At 40.0% G+C, this 18,984-nt stretch overlaps 1 protein-coding gene across 1 annotated transcript in view; it reads right to left on the bottom strand.

Moving 5' to 3' along the window:
- ipo11 (importin 11) overlaps nucleotides 1–18,984 on the bottom strand; it is a 154,030-nt gene that overhangs the window by 22,374 nt on the left and 112,672 nt on the right. The window contains exons 27-29 of the mRNA XM_074637658.1: nucleotides 18,858–18,979; nucleotides 12,433–12,528; nucleotides 7,250–7,334 (exon numbers count right to left, since the gene is read on the bottom strand). Coding sequence (XP_074493759.1) covers nucleotides 7,250–7,334; nucleotides 12,433–12,528; nucleotides 18,858–18,979 — 303 coding nt within the window. The remainder of the gene's footprint in view (nucleotides 1–7,249; nucleotides 7,335–12,432; nucleotides 12,529–18,857; nucleotides 18,980–18,984) is intronic.

Genomic DNA, 18,984 nt, shown 5'->3' on the forward strand with positions numbered 1-18,984 from the left:
TCGGCACTTTATCGAAGCTTCAAAAAGCATTTTGGGTTCACTGTGAGCAACGACAGCCACCGGGTAACATTAATAGATATAATTTTCTATAATTTCCTTCCTTAAAAATCAAAGCATTCACATTTAATGGAATTTCCGTTTAAGGGAACTAAATCAGTCTAATTACTAATCTACACAAAATGATGAAAATTAGGAGACAATTTCATGACTAATTAATAAGCGCTGGAAAATGTTTTCTATTCACTCTGAGCAATAACAGCCATGGGGAAACAATGTAATTCTTTATCTTACCCGTTTCAAATTTCAAAGCACGCACGTTTAATGGGATGCCCTTTCAAAGCCCCATTCCATCAGCAAGAGTTTTACTGGAGGAGGTCCTCTGATTGGACTTTTTACTTAAGCCCCATTTGGATTACCAAGGGAGGATGGGGAATAGTTGCTAAATGAAATGCTCCATACTTAGCAATTCCCATTATCATCAAACAAATTCCTGTTAATTTTGTACTAAAATAAAGTAAAATATGTTGTAGTATTTTGCTTCTTATTTTGGATAAAAAGGTAAAATAAAGAAAAAAAAAATAATTGCTATCCTACGCTTGAGTTTAACTCCCTACCATTATGTCACTCCGAGGCATTTTTAGGTGGGAACAACAAAAAAACAGTATTCTTGTACCATAATGCAGTGAACGCTTCTTCATTTTAGACAGAAAGTTAACACATTGTTTTTTTTTTTTTTTCATTCTGGGCTACTGTAGAAACATGTCGGCCGGCTCTTTGAGGAGAGGACCCGCTCCGTATTTAGATATAAACGGCTCATTCTAACAAAAAAACAACAATTCTTATTTTCAGGTGATTATACACTAATGAAAACACTTATAAATATTATATTCCATTAATGCTAATAGATCCCCTTAATTGTTACACGCTGGTCCTTTAACAAGATAGGCTGCTCTAGGGGTGATGAATTTTTTTAGACCAGGAAGTTAGCATCACCCTGGGTTCCCTCCACAAAAAGCCAATGGGATTTTTCCATTGGATTATCGCAGAAAATGAGCTCTGTGGCAAACAAACGTTTATGATATTTACATGTTTTGTTCAGCAAGATAATCCTCACAAATGAATACCACTTTTATAATTGTTGAAGAGTAAATGCAATCACCAGAAGTAAAAAGCTAACGTTACGCTATAAACGAACTACACCACGGTCGCATGAGCGCGAGTATACACAACGAGGCTGTAAAGGCGGATGAGTCGACGAGATGACGTTTAGTAGTCTCATTTAGCCACTTGTTAGTAACCGCCTTTTTGAAATCCTGCAGATGCCATTTCACACTCATTTCCGGGTTTTAGGATTCATTCATACAGCACTGAAAGGCCTTTATTTAGACAGAAAAAAAGGTCTAGAGTATGCCTGGCTTTCTTTCTGCATATCATTAAGTCAACCCGTGGACGGTCTACAACACATTCATAAATGTGGTTAAACAATTACTTGACTCAATTCCTGTTCTGTTTTGTTACACAAACAAACACACACTAATTCCTGCCAACTCTGAGTTTTTTTAATCTGAGCTGCAATCAACTTCTGCTGCTTTCAGAATCAACATACAACAATATATACATTTTTTGTTGTAAAATTCACAATCAGCATGATCATCTTTAAATCTATAAAACAACTGTTCCAACTGTGAGCCTAATGTGTATTATACTAGCATATGTACCCACTAATGCCAATACCAATGGCAGAAAGACGCTCTTCTGAAAACTAACTCATTAGCCTAATTGTCTGGAACAAAAAACTCATCAGTCACACATCCTGAGCACATGCAATAAATGACGAAACCAAGCATCCTGTTCAAATAAATCGAAACTACATTAAACAGTAAACAGAGTACACCAAATGAGGCTTTCAAAATGAGTGTTATGACTGGTCTGCACCTGGGAGGCTGCAATATATGTATATGATCCATAAGTAATGTGTCTGATCGGCATGAAGTTTAATGCCAAGACGTGACGCTACAGAGTGAGTGGAGAAAGAACTCCATATCTAGTCTTTTGCCATTTTTGTCAAAGGGATAGGGGTCGATATTCACCAATTAAGAACTTTACACTGAATGGATAATTTTTTTGCAGATATTTACATTAACACAGTCCTTCCTTAACAACTGCTGCCCTTCTGAAAGGCACTTGACCCCTACACACTATATCACAAACAGGACAAGGGTTGTTTCTGTTTAACCTGTACAGATGGAAATTCAATCTAAGCCCTATTCGCACGGGACATTACGAGAGGACCTCATGTGATTAAGAAATTACCCCACCCACGTCTGTGTTTTGTGTGGCACGTTCGCACCAGATAAGCGAAATCTGTATTTTACTCAAATTTACTGACATTTAGAGTTGGGTCGATTTGGGTTCGGATTTTATGCCATTTTATGCGTGAGTACACTTTTGACTGTCGGTGAATAAATGCTACTTAACTCCTCAAAACCCAAGCCAAGTTCCCGTGTCTTGCTTGCCACCTACTGATTAAAGTGAAGGGAGTTAGCCCCAAAGTTAGCGACAACGATGGCCCAGGCTCACTTAAGGTGGGCTGGCCTTTAAAATGGACCAGCTATTCTCATTTTAGTGACAAGGTGCTCTTCCGAGTTTTGGCGAGTTTTCTAAATACTTCAGTAAAAAAAAAAACAGCAACAACAACTACAAATACAACAACCCCAAACTATCTGAATTGCTGCAGTAGATACCACTAAAAGTGTGAAGGACACATTTATAACTGCTCGTTTAAAACCTCCCTATTCAATCAGATGAGACCTGCCTTCAAGCTTACACGTTGCATAAACCATGATGCAGCACAATAGCCTGTATTTTGGCCCATGTTTGGCATAAGATCCAATACATGATACCACATCTGGCCTCTATCACCATTCAGTGAACAGGTTTCACAACCTGCCCCTTCATTATAGCCCCGTTTTACCTGCACAATTGTGTGTAATAGGGCACCTTTGTCTTCTATTTTCATGCTGGCGTCTAATCAGTGATTGGCGCCTACTCACAGCACAATGAGCTCGATGTGTGCTGTGCATGTGCATTAGCGTGCGGTAAAAAAACCAGAATAGACTTGAGTGGGTTTGTGCCACCACAGCACAACAGACGGAGCCCTGTCATTAGTACCCAGTGGAGAAAGTCTTTGATGTCGCCTATCCCTCTTCTTGTTTGATGGTGCTGGCCTTATAGATGAAGCACAAGAATCAAATGATGCATTATGTACCGAGGCCAGAGCACAGCATCAGTTAGCCTAGTCGAGTTGCCTGAAACACTCAGATCAAAGTGAGGGGCCCTTACAAATCCCAGACAGAGTGGAACAGTCAAGAGCTTCCAAGACACAAAACAAACTCCCGCTTCATGCCCAGAAAATCATGGCAAATCAAATTCAGGGACAAAATCATAAGACAAGCAGCAGTGGTGCTGTAGCCTCTCCTAACACACTGGGACTATAAATCACGGAGCTGCAACCATGAAGACAAACCTCTGACTGGAATGATAGATTGAGAGGAACGCTGAGCGATCCAGGACATCTTAAGATAAACCAAACCCACATATTTAGAGCTTGACGTTTTCATTCATTCTAGGTTTTATCAAATATCAAACTTTTAAAACAAGGTTTATGTGTGATTTACATAAATGTGCAGTGACAGACCAGATCCTGCTATTCACCAATTAATAGCAATTCAATATTTTAATCGATTGACAGCCCTACTTTCAAGTTTATATAATATAGTCTATGAACATTCACAAGTCACGATTTTCATGGACACGGTCAACAGCAGTGCTTACTGACAAATGCACGCAAACAGACAAACACACTGTTTGACAAGTGCTGGAGGGACACACTGACACCACGGGAACTCAATAGGTTTTCAAAGTTCGCAGCCACTTTCTTCTTCTTTCATTCTTTTTTTCCCCCTCTGCACCAGCGACAGCAGTTAAATGACCTTGTCACTTCTGTGCAGGGAACCAAAAGGATACTTTGCCCTTTACATAATGCCTTATAAGACCGTTGATAAACCTTTTATTTGATTCAGAGGTTTCACTTTAATTCCAAATGATCTGGGGAACATTTCAATTTGGACAATGAAGCACTTAGGTATGAGGAGCTTATAGGTACTTATTATGTACAATTGCTAATAGAATGAGTCCTAAAACCATTAATTGTACTTCTAGTAACTGTCAAAGCTCCGCAGGACTGCCTGTCTTTCCAGCAAAGACCCACAATTTGTGGGTGAATCGAGGCCGCCGAATTCTATATGCCCCGTCTCAAGGTCTGATTCACAATAGATATTGCGTTAATGATATTACAGCGCCCAACACGCCCTAACGTTTTGCAGCCAAGTGCAATTTGCCCTTTTCCTCCCTTTTCCCTGTATTCACTGTTTTCATCTTTTATGTAAGATTGCAGGAGCCCGCAAGGAAGCAGCCAAATCTAATTCAACAAGACAAACCAGCACAATCATACAAATATCACCTGCAGGCAGAGACTGTGATGAGACTGCTTGACAAGGGGAGGCTACACAAGTAGAAAGTGAGGAAGTAAGATAAGGACAAAAAAAGGATGTACCAGAAGGTGGAAAGAAGGTGGCAAAAATGGATGAGGTATTATACTATATGGACATGCGTGTACTAAGGTAGAGAATTTAGTTTTCTTTTGACCATCTCTGCCAGCTTCAACCACTAACCAGTTTTCTTGGGGAAACCTTGTTTATATACACTAAACACATATACACACAGAGGGACAGACAGAGATTCCTTGGTTTATAGTTAGATGCACTGCATATAAAGGGAAAAAACACAGTAGGGCTCAGTCAGTTGAATCGTGACTATCCACACACCTGCCTGGAGAAGGAGAAGGAGTGAGTCAAGTTCTCCATCCAGGACTTAGGCTCACCTTTATGCACAGCACTGGTCTTGGAACCAAACTATATCTATTTGGTATTGCTTCACTTGCTCAAGCTTCTGAGCAAGTGAAAAGTGACTGATGAAAGTTGACTGAACAAAGGTTGCATGCCACTTGAGTGCAAGTACACTATATACACAATATGATTAAGCAAAGTGGATGGGACATTAAATATGAGCACAAAATGACGTGTTGATTGATTCCTCACCGACATGTACATTGTCGTCTTAATATATTCTTCAAAGTGAGGCATTGATGGGCAAACGAGACAGTTTGACGCTACTATTTATCACGAGAAAGTGCTCGAACGAACAACATCCTCTGTCTCTCACAAGCTCTTTCAGACTAGCACAAACATTTTTATACACATCAATGCTTTTACACAGATATGCAAACGCCTGCCAAGGAAAGAAGCCATAAAAAAGCCAAACTGGAGTCAATAAAATGTTCAAAAATGCCACGGGTCATCCTCCTCATTAACTTTCTCCCTCAAACTGAAAGCTGTCTCACGTGGTCACACCCGTCACACTCACACACGCGTGTCCCAAAGGCACATACACCCACACGCTTTAAGAAGCAGAGAGAGGCGCGACTTTAAGTCTCCTTTTCTCTATTCCCTGGAGCAAAAAGTCAGAGTCTGGGCTGAGGTGATAAGTGCACTTGGATACCGCCCAGAAAATACACACATACTCACTCACACACGGAGGGGAAATAGTCACACTACAAAAAATAAATACAGCTGTTTTTCTTCATCCAAACAGCAATGAAATTAAATGTATATAAATTCAATTTTGCTCAGGTACTCATTTGGAGACACCAACCACAAACAATATGATTTTACAATGTGAAATAGCGCAACAAGTTCTGAGCTTCCACAGTGTGACAGAGTGAGTAGCAGAGGAATACACGTACATACATGCATCACTATACTGTTTAATTGGTATACATCCCCCACCTAGGGGCCATTTATAGGTACTCAACAACATCCGTGCTTACCTCAAGTGACTCGAAGCACGCTGAAAGCTACTGTGACACATGCGTGCAACCAGGGGCTGTACTTAAAAGTGATTATGTGGTGCGCTGCATGAAAAGCTGTAGCAGCCATTGAAGCTGAGAGGTGGCTCTGAATTGGTGACTAACGAGTGTATGAAGTGACCACCTTTCGCTGTTTTTACCGGTAAAATATGTACTTTCTGGTCTCGAATCATGGGGTTTATTTTAGTTGAGTGATTTTATTTTGTATCATGAGTGCCAGTGGAGCATAAAGCAGTGGTTCCCAACCTATTTTCCTTGAAGCCCCCACCCTACTTGTATCTGAGAAAAAGCTGAGCACCCCCTCCATATGTTCTGTCGTCATCACCCTTGAAAAATAATTACAAATCCTCGAACAAAATCCTCAATTTGAATAAGGTGGTTCAGTGTATTAAACGAGTCAACTTTCTTTAACGAATATAACAGTTTCGTCAACATAAATGAAGTGATGACGGATTCGCCAAGCGAATGATGTGATCTTTTTTTTGTTAAATATAGTAGTGTTAGAGCCGTAATGGATTTTGTGCTATTGTGGTTGAATAAATTTAATGTATTATTTGTTAGATTGCTGCTAGACCTTCCTGTTAATACAGGTACAGGCCTTCCTTTGTGTGCGCCAAGTGGGAGAGCAAACAGTTTTTGACCGCATTGAAAATGTTGTTTTTGAAAGGCTAAACGCCAGCAAATATGGATTTAAGCTGAAAATTTTGTTAGATAAAAACATGTTGCGAATTTTGGACTTGATTTTTTTTCAATACATTTTGACTTTTAGACTTTACAACGCTCTGGAGATATTGGAAATGTTTTGATCACACAATTAGGAAACAATCCTACCTAGCCTGGAATTTATTTTTACAATAGTATAATACTAATAATATTAGTGTAGCCTGATCTTTATCTGCAGCTATGCAGAAATACCAGAATGTGGCCTACTAAGTAGCAAAAAAATATCTTTTTAAATAGTTTTACATACAGACTATTGTATAAATTATCCACAAAGTGCAAATCTAATTTAGACAAGCGAGACAAATCCTGGCGCACCCCCTGTTATCTTTGGCGCCCTCCTAAGGGGGGCGGGGACCTCAGGTTGGGAACCACTGTATATATAATAATAGTAACATTACATTATAAGCTATTTGTATAAAATAGCAAGTGAGAATGGAAAAACAGAACACAAGGCTTTAGTGATTGCAAAATTAGATCTTATGTGTGTACAATTGTGTGTGTGTGTGTGTGTGTGTGTGTGTGTGTGTGTATTTGACCTACCAGTTTCTTCCTCTTGTCCTGCTCAGTTGGTGGCTCCTCATCGTCACTCAGCTTGGGCTCCTCAAAATGGCTCATCAGCATGCAGCTGCAAACACAATAATATTCAACTCAATATTAATAACCACACATAAACCTGCACAGTAGGAGACAATTTCAGAACAGGCGGCGTGTGTGCACACACACAAAGGCACATGAAAAAAGGCTGAACCCTCTGGCACTCCAGTACACAGCTCGGACTGCTATTCATATTGGTTCATCAGCATGCAGAGAGAATTACAAGCGAAACCTTTGTGCTCAGTCCAAAGTCTGCAAAGTCCTTTATTTCCTCTGTCCTTTTTACTTAATCCTTATTGTCAGTAGAGATGAGGTGATGGTGTCTCCAATGTCACCTTTAGTGACTTTGACATGTGGCATTTGATAACTCGTGATCAGAAATTCTAATTAAAAACTAACTAATGAACTTCAAACTAATAAAAAAACAACTAGAGAGAACTGGTTTTCAAGAAATGAAGCTCAGTGACCATCTTTCTCTTATGGGGTGAACACGCCTTTAAAGAGGCAATAATCAATATTTCTATAATAATGTATCAAATGACAATGCAAAAATAATGTGACAATGTGAAAGGGGTCGTTCATTCTGATGAACCTACAGAGTTTTATCACTTGAATCTGCGGCCTCCCTCGGCTTTACAGTACAGGAGCCCTAAACGGACATGATTTTAACTTTTTTTAATGCCGTTATCTCGAGATCACAATATAATTAAAGGGACTATTTGTAACTTTGTACGCGCATAAATGTAGCGGGTCGTCACACATGCGCGCTCGCATATGTGCGTTCGCGTGTAGCCGCTGTACCCTCCTCCTCTGCCTGCTCTCCTTCACTCAGACAGCTCAGCTCGCTCCACCTCTAGACGTGAACGCGCGCTCACTCCACACTGCAGAAGAGTTAGTTTAGCTCTGAGAATATTTAGTGAATGCACAGGGGACGTTTGTGCAGAAATAACTGCTGCAGCTCCTCCAGACCAACAGAGGCTTTCCGTGTCTTGTGAAGTGACCGACCTGTGCAGAGAGTTACGTTGTCTTCTCGTTACCGACCGGGTGCCGGTGTCTCCTCTGCTCTCTCCGGCTGCGGGCGGAGAGAGCAGGGAGACACGCTGCAGAGCCCCGCTGCCTCAGCCTGCACTTAGGCAGGAAAAGCCAACACTAGGATCAGATCTAAATCATGTTCATGGAGAGACCTTCGTCTGGTCAGCTAACATTACTGCCAAGCAGCTGAAATATAGAATGATATTGTGGTTTTAGCTGACGTGTGTCGCCTCACTGTTTTGAGTGATGCTCGTTCAGGTATATTGAGAGCGAGCAAGCGCGAGCCCGACGCTGACCTTCGTTGATTTCACGGCCACAGGTGTCGCTGTTAAGAAGCATTTCTGAAAGTTACAAATAGTCCCTTTAACTGGTTATAACGAGAAAACAAACGTTTTTTTTATTATTATTACTTATAATGTCTGGGTCAAATCGGTCGATAGTAAATACATACAAACTGCCCAGATCGAGCTGACAGTGATGGACTTGGTGAAGTTGGCAGACGGACACACCTGTGACTACATCCGTGTTTCAAAATAAGGTGCTAGCAAGGATACATATACTGTATATGGAAATAAGATTAAATGGATTATATTCACCAGAATTAAAAAAAAAGTTACCTGTGTCCCCACCACTAAACTGTGAGGGAAATGTCTTTATTCTTTGATTTTTGGTTTCTGGGAAACAATTAAATGAATAATTCCTGACACTGACTGATACATTTGAGTTGAAGACATCTCCGACTACCGACACAAAGTCCTTCCGCTAACCTCACCAAGTCCATCACTGTCATCCATGGATGTTTACATCATACATCCATGCTGTCAGCTCAATCTGGGCCGTTTGGATGCATTAACCGTCTGCTGATTTGACCCAAACTTTATAAGTAATTAAAGAGAACAACTTTTAGCTATCTTGTGATAACAAGTTAATTATCTCATTATCTCCAGATAACAAAGCTTGTTTTCTCGAGTTAACAGTATTAAATAAGTGTTTGAATCACGTCCATTTAAGGCTTCCGCATTACAGAGCTTTACAGAGAGTTTCAGCTGGCAACTGTACTGTTTTGGCTCACTCTCGCCAATGTCGTGTCATCGTTTTCGGCTGCAGCAGCAGCCAGCTGATTTCAGTGGAAAAACACCAAACAGCAGACAGACATAGTTAGTGTCTAGCCGGTGAACACAGTGGATCATTTAGCAGCTAAAGAGCCAGATATTTCCCTCAGGAAGAGAGAATGAATATTGGGGCCAGAGACACAACTCGAAATGAAAGATAATGTTGCTCCAACTGCTGGATGTGTAAATAAGCAACTGTTTGCCAACAAGTTTGTCATGTCAACTTAAAAGGTTATGATATGTCAATGTGGTGTTTCACAACTTGTTTCCGCTACCGCCAAGTGGCGCCAAAAAAGAAAAGTTATTGCAGTTTAGAGTAATGGTTTAATGCTCTGTCGAAAGCTACATATGGCTGCATTTCTATTTCCCCTTTTAAAACTTGTGCAGTTTAAAGTTTGTTGAACTGAAACTACAACTCTTACACATTCATCCTGTGCAATTCAGTACAGTACAAAAGACATTCAAACTTTGAATTCCTTTTACAGTAGTTAAGCGACATGTGACGGAATTTCTACAATAACAATAGAGTACGATGCTGAACTGGCTTGCCACTTGGCATGTTATTTTACTGAATTTATCCATGGCAGCAAGGACTTTCATTGTTATTCCTCGCCACACTAGAACAATTCCAAACTACTTACAACAGAAGAATAAAAGCAAAGTCTGTTTATTTGAAACTTGACTTAATTCCTAAATACAGGCAGGACGATTACAATACCTACTGCTCTCTGTCTCAGTTGATTGCATTTACAAACAGTGAATAAAACATGCATCCACAAATATGTTTTTGTCCGTTATGAAGCACAACGGGGAACCAAAACAATTCGGCACTTCACTGGCAAATAAAGAAGCATTTACACTAACCTCTTTTTTCAGTTCATTTCACACTGGCACATTTTAGGAGAGTGCTGAGCATTTTTGACAGCAGAGAAAAGGTGTCTGCATCATGTAGGTCTGGGTAAAGCCAAATTAAATGTGTTCTGAGATAGGGCTGCCTCCTCTTAGTCGATTCGTCAACTAATCGGTTGTTTTTGGTCGTAGTCGACTAAGATTTCCTTAGTAGATTAGTTGTTTTTTATGCTTTTTTTCATGCTGAGTTACTTATTTCCAAGAAACTTAGGTGCACATCTCTGGTAAACACAAGATTTAAAGTGGTGCTTTTGTGTGATTCTTTGTGGAGAAACAAATTAAATCAACTAATCGATTAGTCGACTAAGTATTTCTTTGGTCGAGGACAGCCCTGGTTCTGAGTTTTTCACACGAAAAATGTGTTATTAACCACCTCGACAAAATTGAATGATTCAAAAATTGCTTAAAAGGCGCCCCAGTTGTTCACCTGGTAGAGCGTGCGCCCCACGTATCAAGGCTGAGTTCAGCCCAGGCCCTCTCTCTCAGCCCTGCCTCTCCATGTGCACCAGAGACTTTCAACATGATTTGACCTGTTGCGAAGTTTTGACTCCTAATAGTTAACGTAACATTATCATCAGCCATCTCACTGTATGATGCACACGTCGGCTGCTCACTGGTTAGCTAGCGGTAATTGTAGCGTTTCCGTCTAAAGAGTCTAACATTAATACTATTAAGTTTACCTCATTGACTTGGGTTGAATTCCCTGTTGCGGCTGTCGTGAGGTCAGAGACCGGCAGTATGTGTTGTGTGTGTGTTAATGTTATCAAGGAGGTTTAATATAAAGAAGAACTGTGTGCTAAACAAAACGTAATTTTCATTGTAACATTAGCAGGGTATTTTTCTTTCAACTCTCGTCCCAAAATAAATTTTCATCCTCCCTGATCCTATTTTTCTTGGCCGTGGGACGACGGGACGTCCTTACGCTCGAGCCCTTTGAGGAGTTGCAGCATTTATTCACCAACAAACAGCCTAAACTGTACACACACTGCACTGCTATGTTCACAGCTGTAACTTCATACTCTCTCTCTCTCACACTCGGTGTGTGTGTGTGTGTGGCAAACTCCAACACAGATCAGAGGACAGAAACAGCGTAAATGATACCAAAACGCAGTAGAGACTCTCAGTGTAACCAAGCTTACTGTATAGTTTTTTATGATATGACTAATTAGGTAAAAAACGTTTACATTCCAGTGTGGTGGATAGTCTTCTGAGATTTACTCGCAAAAACGGAAAATCTACTCGCATTTGGCGCTTGGCGGGTGTTCAATTTGGACCAAATTGATCAAATTCTGATAGTCAAATTAGTCATTTCGTGGGAGTATCCACTGTTTTACAGCCACAACAATTGACTGAGCAGGAGAACCACAGCTGCTATGCCCTCTAGTTTTTATATAGTGTAAAGGGAGGGGTTATGCTAAGGATGGCTCCAGTGCGTCATCAAGCCATGATTTCAGGCCCGCCCCAAAAAAAATCCTAAATACGAAAATGGTGAAAAACAGTTTAAACGGTCTAACTCCACAATTCAGTACTATGTAGTTCACAGTCTTTTCAGCAGTTATTTTGTTATATATATAATGTGTTTCAAAACAAATCTCTGATTGTGCTTTACACCAGACTTTAACATCTACTAAGAAATGAGCACCATGCTACTGGGACGGAGAGCCTGAGGGGAGAGTGTGTCCTTCCACAGTGAGCATGTGTTTTTTTGGGCCATTTCACACTCCATTATTTTTCTAGAGAATTGTGTCCAGTCCAACACTGCCACTCAGCCTTCTGCAGCACCACTGTCATGCTCCATGATTAAGGGAGTGCTTTCATATCATTAATTTAAAATCTTTCTTCAGGTTTGTTTTTGATACATCTAACAACTCAAAAGCACATCGGAAGTTGCACTGCTTTCAAAACACATATTCCAACTGTCTTCAATCATCACGCACGAGCTTTGTCAATGTTACAAACTTCATTCACTCATGAGAAGAATATAAATGTCTGGAGGGTTTAACAGTATGACTTGGAAGTTTCTTGTTTTTCTTTGTTTTCTTCTCGTCCAAATTAGTAAGAAACATGCACACTTACTCTTTGAAGGTGCCTGATTCAGTATCTTCTGTCATTACATCATGCAGGGCCTCAACGGAGATGTTGATGATGCCGCAGAACTTGTCCTGGATCACGCTGATAACAAACAGACAACACAGGCTCATTACTCATGACATCATTAATTCAACAGCTGTGTGTTTGTTTTTTGTAGGAGGGGGGAGGGAGAAACAGAGAGAGAGATGGGTATCTGTCCAAATAAGCACATGGTCATCGAGAGCAACATGACAACAGTCGAGGTTAAATCCTGGCGACACTGAAAGTGATAAAGCGTCTGTCAAAAAAAAACATATGGCAATCCAGAGAAGGTAATCTATGCCATCCATCAACTCACGTCATGCAACACATGTCCAGATTATTCTGTTTGTATGCCTCTCACTCTCACCATTTCACCGTTAGTAGAAACATTTTCAAAAAGAGAGAAAGGCAGAGGGTTTAAAAAAGGCCCAACCCATAACATGGGTAATGGCTGAAAGGTTGAAAATATTTCTCTACATTTATTATCCCACAAAAACACGTTCCCATTGCGCTGATCAATCACAGATGATAAGGGTGATTTTCCAGCTATAAATGCAGTTTTATTTTATTGTCTCACACATTCAGGTGTGAAAAATCAAAAATCAAAGGGGCTTAATGTCTTTACACACAGCCTTGCAGGCTGAGTCTCTCATTGTTATCGTAGCCAATAGGTTGACTTTGTTGAATACTCAATTCTGATTGGTCAATCACGGCATTTTACATCCTGTTATTTCTTTATAGCAGACCGTTGCTATGTATAACAGACTGTTGCTATGGACGCAGTTCTGACCTTGGACTCTGGCTGACCGTTTTTATGTCAAATTATTGATTTCTTAAGTAAGTAGCCGTGTAATAAGCAGAATAATGTACAGCGAGCCGGTCATTGTTGTAAAATAAACCCCTTCAGGACCGCTTCGCGTCGGGGTCCACCCCTCCGCTTTGCGTGGCATGTGCCGCATCGCCCTGTTGGGGGTTTATTTCACAACAATGACCGGCTCGCTGTACATTATCCCTTACTTATTTCCCCATGAGTAAATCCTCTACCGAAAAAAAATTAATAAAGGATCTATATAATCTAATAAATAAATAAACCCAACATCTATGACACTGCCGGAGTTACCTCCGGTACCGGGCAGTTGATAGTCTTCATGCACACGCTTTTTTAATAACGTACTTTATAATCTTTGGGTATCAAGTATTTTCAAGTTAAAAGGCTCAAGTCCAAGTGAAGTCAAGAGTCACTGGTGTTAAACTCCAAGTCGACTTGTAAGTCTTTTTGCATTTTGTCAAGTCAAGTCTAAAGTCATACAATTTGTGACTCAAATCCTCTCCTCTGCAGTCTAGTCAGCCTACGACTATGTACTATAATCCTATTTTCTACACTGGCATGTGATCAAATATGTACTTCTCCAATCAACTTCAAATTTACATATCTGCACTCACACATATTATTATCTATGAGTATACCGTCACGGTATATACGAAGTAGACGCCAGGAATGTTTTTGATTGACTTAAAAGAGCATGGAAATTGGCCCAGGTGAATTTTAAATAGATGTTCCTTTCAGTCAGTAACACTTCGCTACTAATATCCTGGGAGTGTAAAATACATCACTGAACACCTCTGGCCCCAATTTCCTAATAATAGGCTCAAATTGGCAGCCATAGCAACAACTGGATGCAGGCATCGTATCAAAGATCCCTTATCACACATTTAAACATGTCTGTCAATTTTAATTCCATTCAGCCCAACACTTCTCCAGTGATTATTTTCTAATGGCCGACTAGTGCTAGCTGCTTCGTGCCTGCCATTCAAATCAATGTAAGTGGAAACATGATGTGAAAGCTGACGGGGCTGCGTGCAAAGACAAAACTGGTCGCAGCAACAAAGTCCTCATCAGAATCAACTGTCTCTGTGTCATCCTCACAGCGTAAACTAAAGGAGGCTACAGGGAAGTAGAGGACAGTGACCTGTGAAGGCTGCATGCAAAATGACATTTTCAGTGTTGAAAAACAGTTTATTCAGCAATTACATTTCACATTAGATTAATATTGTTTTCCGTGTTCAGTGGTAATTACAGATTAAATGGTAAAATCCTTCCTCCTTAGAGAAGCAGTGTCTCATGCTATGATACTTATTAAATACTCTCCTTCCTCCTTGTTATTTCTTTCTTTAAAATATTGGACATATTCCAGTTGAGCTTGTTACAAATGGATTTCAAATAAGCGTCACTGATTACATTCGGTGCCTTTGAGCATCATTAAGTTTGAATCATTAGTGTAGACCCTAAATAGCACAGGGGCTTTGCTGGTGTAAGTGGCGAATGCATAACTGATGACAGGACTAAAGGTTGTTGTCTTGCATTAGCAAATTGAAAGCATGATGTATGCATATCGAAGCTATTTATTATACTGGGAAATAATCTAATGACGGTACTGAGAAATTACCTTTATGGACAAACAGTTAATAATCATAAAACTATAGATTTCTAAAAAACACATGTGTGAATAAAAACAACAATTAAAGGCAAATAATTGCATAATCTCACAATGGAGAAGAGCTTGATTTACTAGTAATAATTTACATGCAATTGCTTGCAAAAAACAGAAATATATACAAGCTACAGCCAGGCTTTATGGGTTGCGTGATAAGTCAACAAAGCAGATCAAATGTCTGAACCAAATATAACATAACAACTAATCAAAACTTTGATGAGAGCACAGCAGATGCAGGCAATAAAGATGTGCATTATGAATTCTTAAGGTCCTTGTTCTTGTTGCTTTGCGTCGTAAAGCAACCTGTCAGTGATGATGAACTGGTACGGCAAAAAAAAAAAAGGATGAACAAGAGGTTCTGATGACTGAAGCAGTCTGCGGTGAAAACGGCCTCATGGCTGTGCATGTTAAATACAAATTAAACAGTCTAGTGCCCTTACATTGCACAAAAGTTTCAGAAAGTATGAAGAACATCTCATCAAAGGACAAACAGGTTTCATTCTTTGAATGCATTAATGCACAATCACCACATAGGGAAAAAAGTAGTTGACAGATTCAATACAAATCTGTGAAAAGTGTAAAAAGTAAAAAAACAACAATGATGCAATCATTTCAAAACACAAAAGATGCTATTTTCAATGACAGCACCTACTGTACACCGTGTTACATGATGTGCAGTAATAGCAACAACAATTCTAAGACAAATTATCCATAATGGAAAAGCAGAGTAAGTTGATTTTCTCCTGTGTGATATTCTTGACTGGTCCACCAGAGTGAAGCACCCTCTTCAACAATGAGTAATAAGAAGTGCCTAACTGGATACTTCCCTATAGATTACCTGCCTGCAGCTGTTTCACAGCCCTCTAGTGGTGCCTTTTCACTTTATGCCTTGAAGCAAATCCCCAGTGGTGCATTCTACTGTACAGCTGCATACTGGTGCACATTTTCTCTTTTAGACATCAAAACTAAAGAGGTAAAGATGGGATATTTAGCGTTGCAAGCAGTGTCGAAGTGGGTCAGAACTCACCGGTACGCAGTACTGGCACCTCTACATTTTACTCTTTGGCGTACCGTGACTTTTTCCTTGCTCACCGGTACTTCTAACAAGCTGCTGGTACTCTTTTTGTCCACTCCAGATCAGGTTCTCTAGGCGATTCATGCCATTATACACGGTGCAGCGCTGTGCCTCAGCCATATGGACATAAAAACAATGTGGAGAGCATCTGTACAAGCGGGCGGGCGGACGGCACGACACGACACGGGGGATGGAGTGGGAACGAGGGTGCTGTAATTTATTGATACAATTCTCACGTTCTTTTTATAAAATAATTATTGATATAAAAAATATAATTAATGAAACATTTAAAGGTTTTCTGAATCTGCTCTTTTGATTTAGGCCTGGCAAACACTGCCAGAAGGATTGTATGTTCAGAAAAAGGCTACGATGTGTGTAAATAATTAAAAAAAATATTCAACTATAGCAAGTTTTTGTCTTCAAGCTTTTTGGGGGTTATCTATAGTAATACTAATGGTCCAAAATTAGGGATGCACCGATCCGACTTTCTCAGTTTCGATACTAGTAGCGATACCTGGGCTTTGGGTATCGGTCGATACCAAGTACCGATCCGATACCAGTGTTTAATTAATAAGCTGTATGCCTCACTGTGTGGAAGAGACTGGGATCATTCTTTTATGTCTAAGGCAACATCAGGCTTGACTTAAACATTGCTTTTCTAACTTTGTAAAACTAAATGTAACAATATATAGATAACATAACATAATGATGGCTAGAAAAGCTTTGTCACAGTTTATTTTTTCTTGCGTTTGCTGATTTTTTCAATGATGTATTATGTTTCTCTTTTTTGTATCATTGGGGTGATAAAAAAATCATTAATCAGTTAAATCATTATGATTGAGGTTTATTGTTCAATACCAGTGAAATGTAGGATTTAGGACTTGACTTTCACTTCACACTACATCTAATAGAAAAAAAAAGGACAAAAAATGAGATGATATTAAGGGCAGCTATGGACAAGATATGGACCTCTTCCAATTTTAGGTCTGATTGTAAGTGAGAAAGTTGATTAGTCATGCAGCACTTAACCAGCCAATCCTGTCATAATCAATTGCCGTTGGAGACCAAGGATGGGGGCGTAACAAAGGATTTCATGCCTGTCTATGTCTATGATCACCATATCTCAAATGCAGAAAACTAAACTTCACAAAATCTTGATAAAAAGATGCATCACCGTACAGTGAGATGGGACATCACAAGAAAAGTGTATCATTAAACCCCACAGTGACTCCTCTGAACCACTTCAAGAGAAGTTTCACTTAGAATAGGAAATGAGAAAAGTCTTTTGATGGCAAGTGAAGAACTTGTTTTTTTAAATGTTTCAGCCTTCCCGTGCACCTGTCACATTTAGGTGTAGATAACAGCCTAATGTGCGATGACTGAGGAAAGAGAAGAATGCTCTCACAATATAACATGTTGGTTTAAGTCGGGTAGGGCTGCAACTAACGATTATTTTCATTATCAATTAATCTGCCGAAGATTTTCTTGATTAATCCATCAATCGTTTGGTCTGTAAAATGTCAGAAAATAGTGAAAAATGTCCCTCCTAGTTTCTCAAAGTCTAAGGTGATGTCTTTAAATGTCTTGTTTTGGCAGTCCAAAAGCCGAAGATATTTATTTATCTACTTTAATGATATGAAACAGAGAAAAACAGGAAATTTCCATATTTGAGGTGCTGAAAACAGCATTTGTTCTGGAAATGTTCTAGCATTACAGGCAACGGCCTTAAAACTTTTACATTTAACCTACTGTAAGAAGATGGTGCTGTTTCTCTGCACCATAATCCACTACAAGTCAACTAGTTAGTTAGTAGTACTAGAAGCAATAGAGGCACACACAAGCACAGAGAGATGTCCCATGCCTATGATGAAACCGGATCATTTACAGATTAAAATACCACATCCATAGAAATAGAATAGGAGTAGAACGGGCACTGAACTGTTTGCCGTGGTCATTTGACCAGTTCTAAAGAAAATGGCGATTGTTGTTAGTTGTTGTGGGGACAACACACGTCAGTGGGGCCGTACCTGTCACACTGTTGCTAGGCGCTGTTGTGTTATACATCACGCCGGCCTGAGTGAGTCCCGTGGAGTCCGCGACTTACCGCAAGGCGGTCTATGCGGAAGTTTATACGGAAGTAGCCTGCTACGTTCTTTGCAACGGCAACATACACGTAAAAATGGCCATCGCGCTGACCATCTTGCTATGTTGATTTGAGTGGGAATGTCCGCTCTACTCCTATTCTATGTCTATGAACACTTTTCTATGTCTCTCATTGTAGACTTGTCCAGAAAGAGAGATGGTAAGTCAGACAGAATATAAACTCATAGAACATGTTTGTCTAGAAGTGCCCCACAATGTGTTCGGCTGTAAAGCTGTCTCTCTCACAACACACCTCCTGTAAGCACCATGTCTGGAAACCCCACTGCCTACAGAATGTATGCCTGCATGGTGCATATATGTGTGAGCTGCTGTCACATATCACCTCCACCCATATGGTGTCAAGTCTGTTGATTTTGTGCAGCACATTATGACTTTAGGGTAAAAATCTGTTATCTTTATCAAACTTTTTAACAGCTAATATTCTCCGTTGTTAGTGAAAACCCATCAGAATCAGAACCACAGACTACCCAGAGAAGGATCATTTCACCAGCTATAGTCTATAAAGATAAACAAAAGCTGAGTAAATAATTTGCCTAAGTACGTCTCTTCAGTTTCCTCTTATTTGCCCCTTGTGTCAGCTGTGCTGACGGATGCTATCCACTCCTCACCGGATCAAAGCCCCTTCTGCAGATAAATGAATGACAAATGTTTCTCACCTGTTGTCAGATGGGAGGAGGGAAAGCAGAGCCAGCGACGACAGCTTCCTCCTCTCCGGCTGAGTGATGTTGTCCATGCGGTCGACCCACATCTCTATCACGCTGCCCAGCAACTGGTCCATCTGAT

This window comes from Sebastes fasciatus, chromosome 6 (assembly GCF_043250625.1).
Source record: "Sebastes fasciatus isolate fSebFas1 chromosome 6, fSebFas1.pri, whole genome shotgun sequence".
Lineage (NCBI taxonomy): Eukaryota > Metazoa > Chordata > Actinopteri > Perciformes > Sebastidae > Sebastes > Sebastes fasciatus.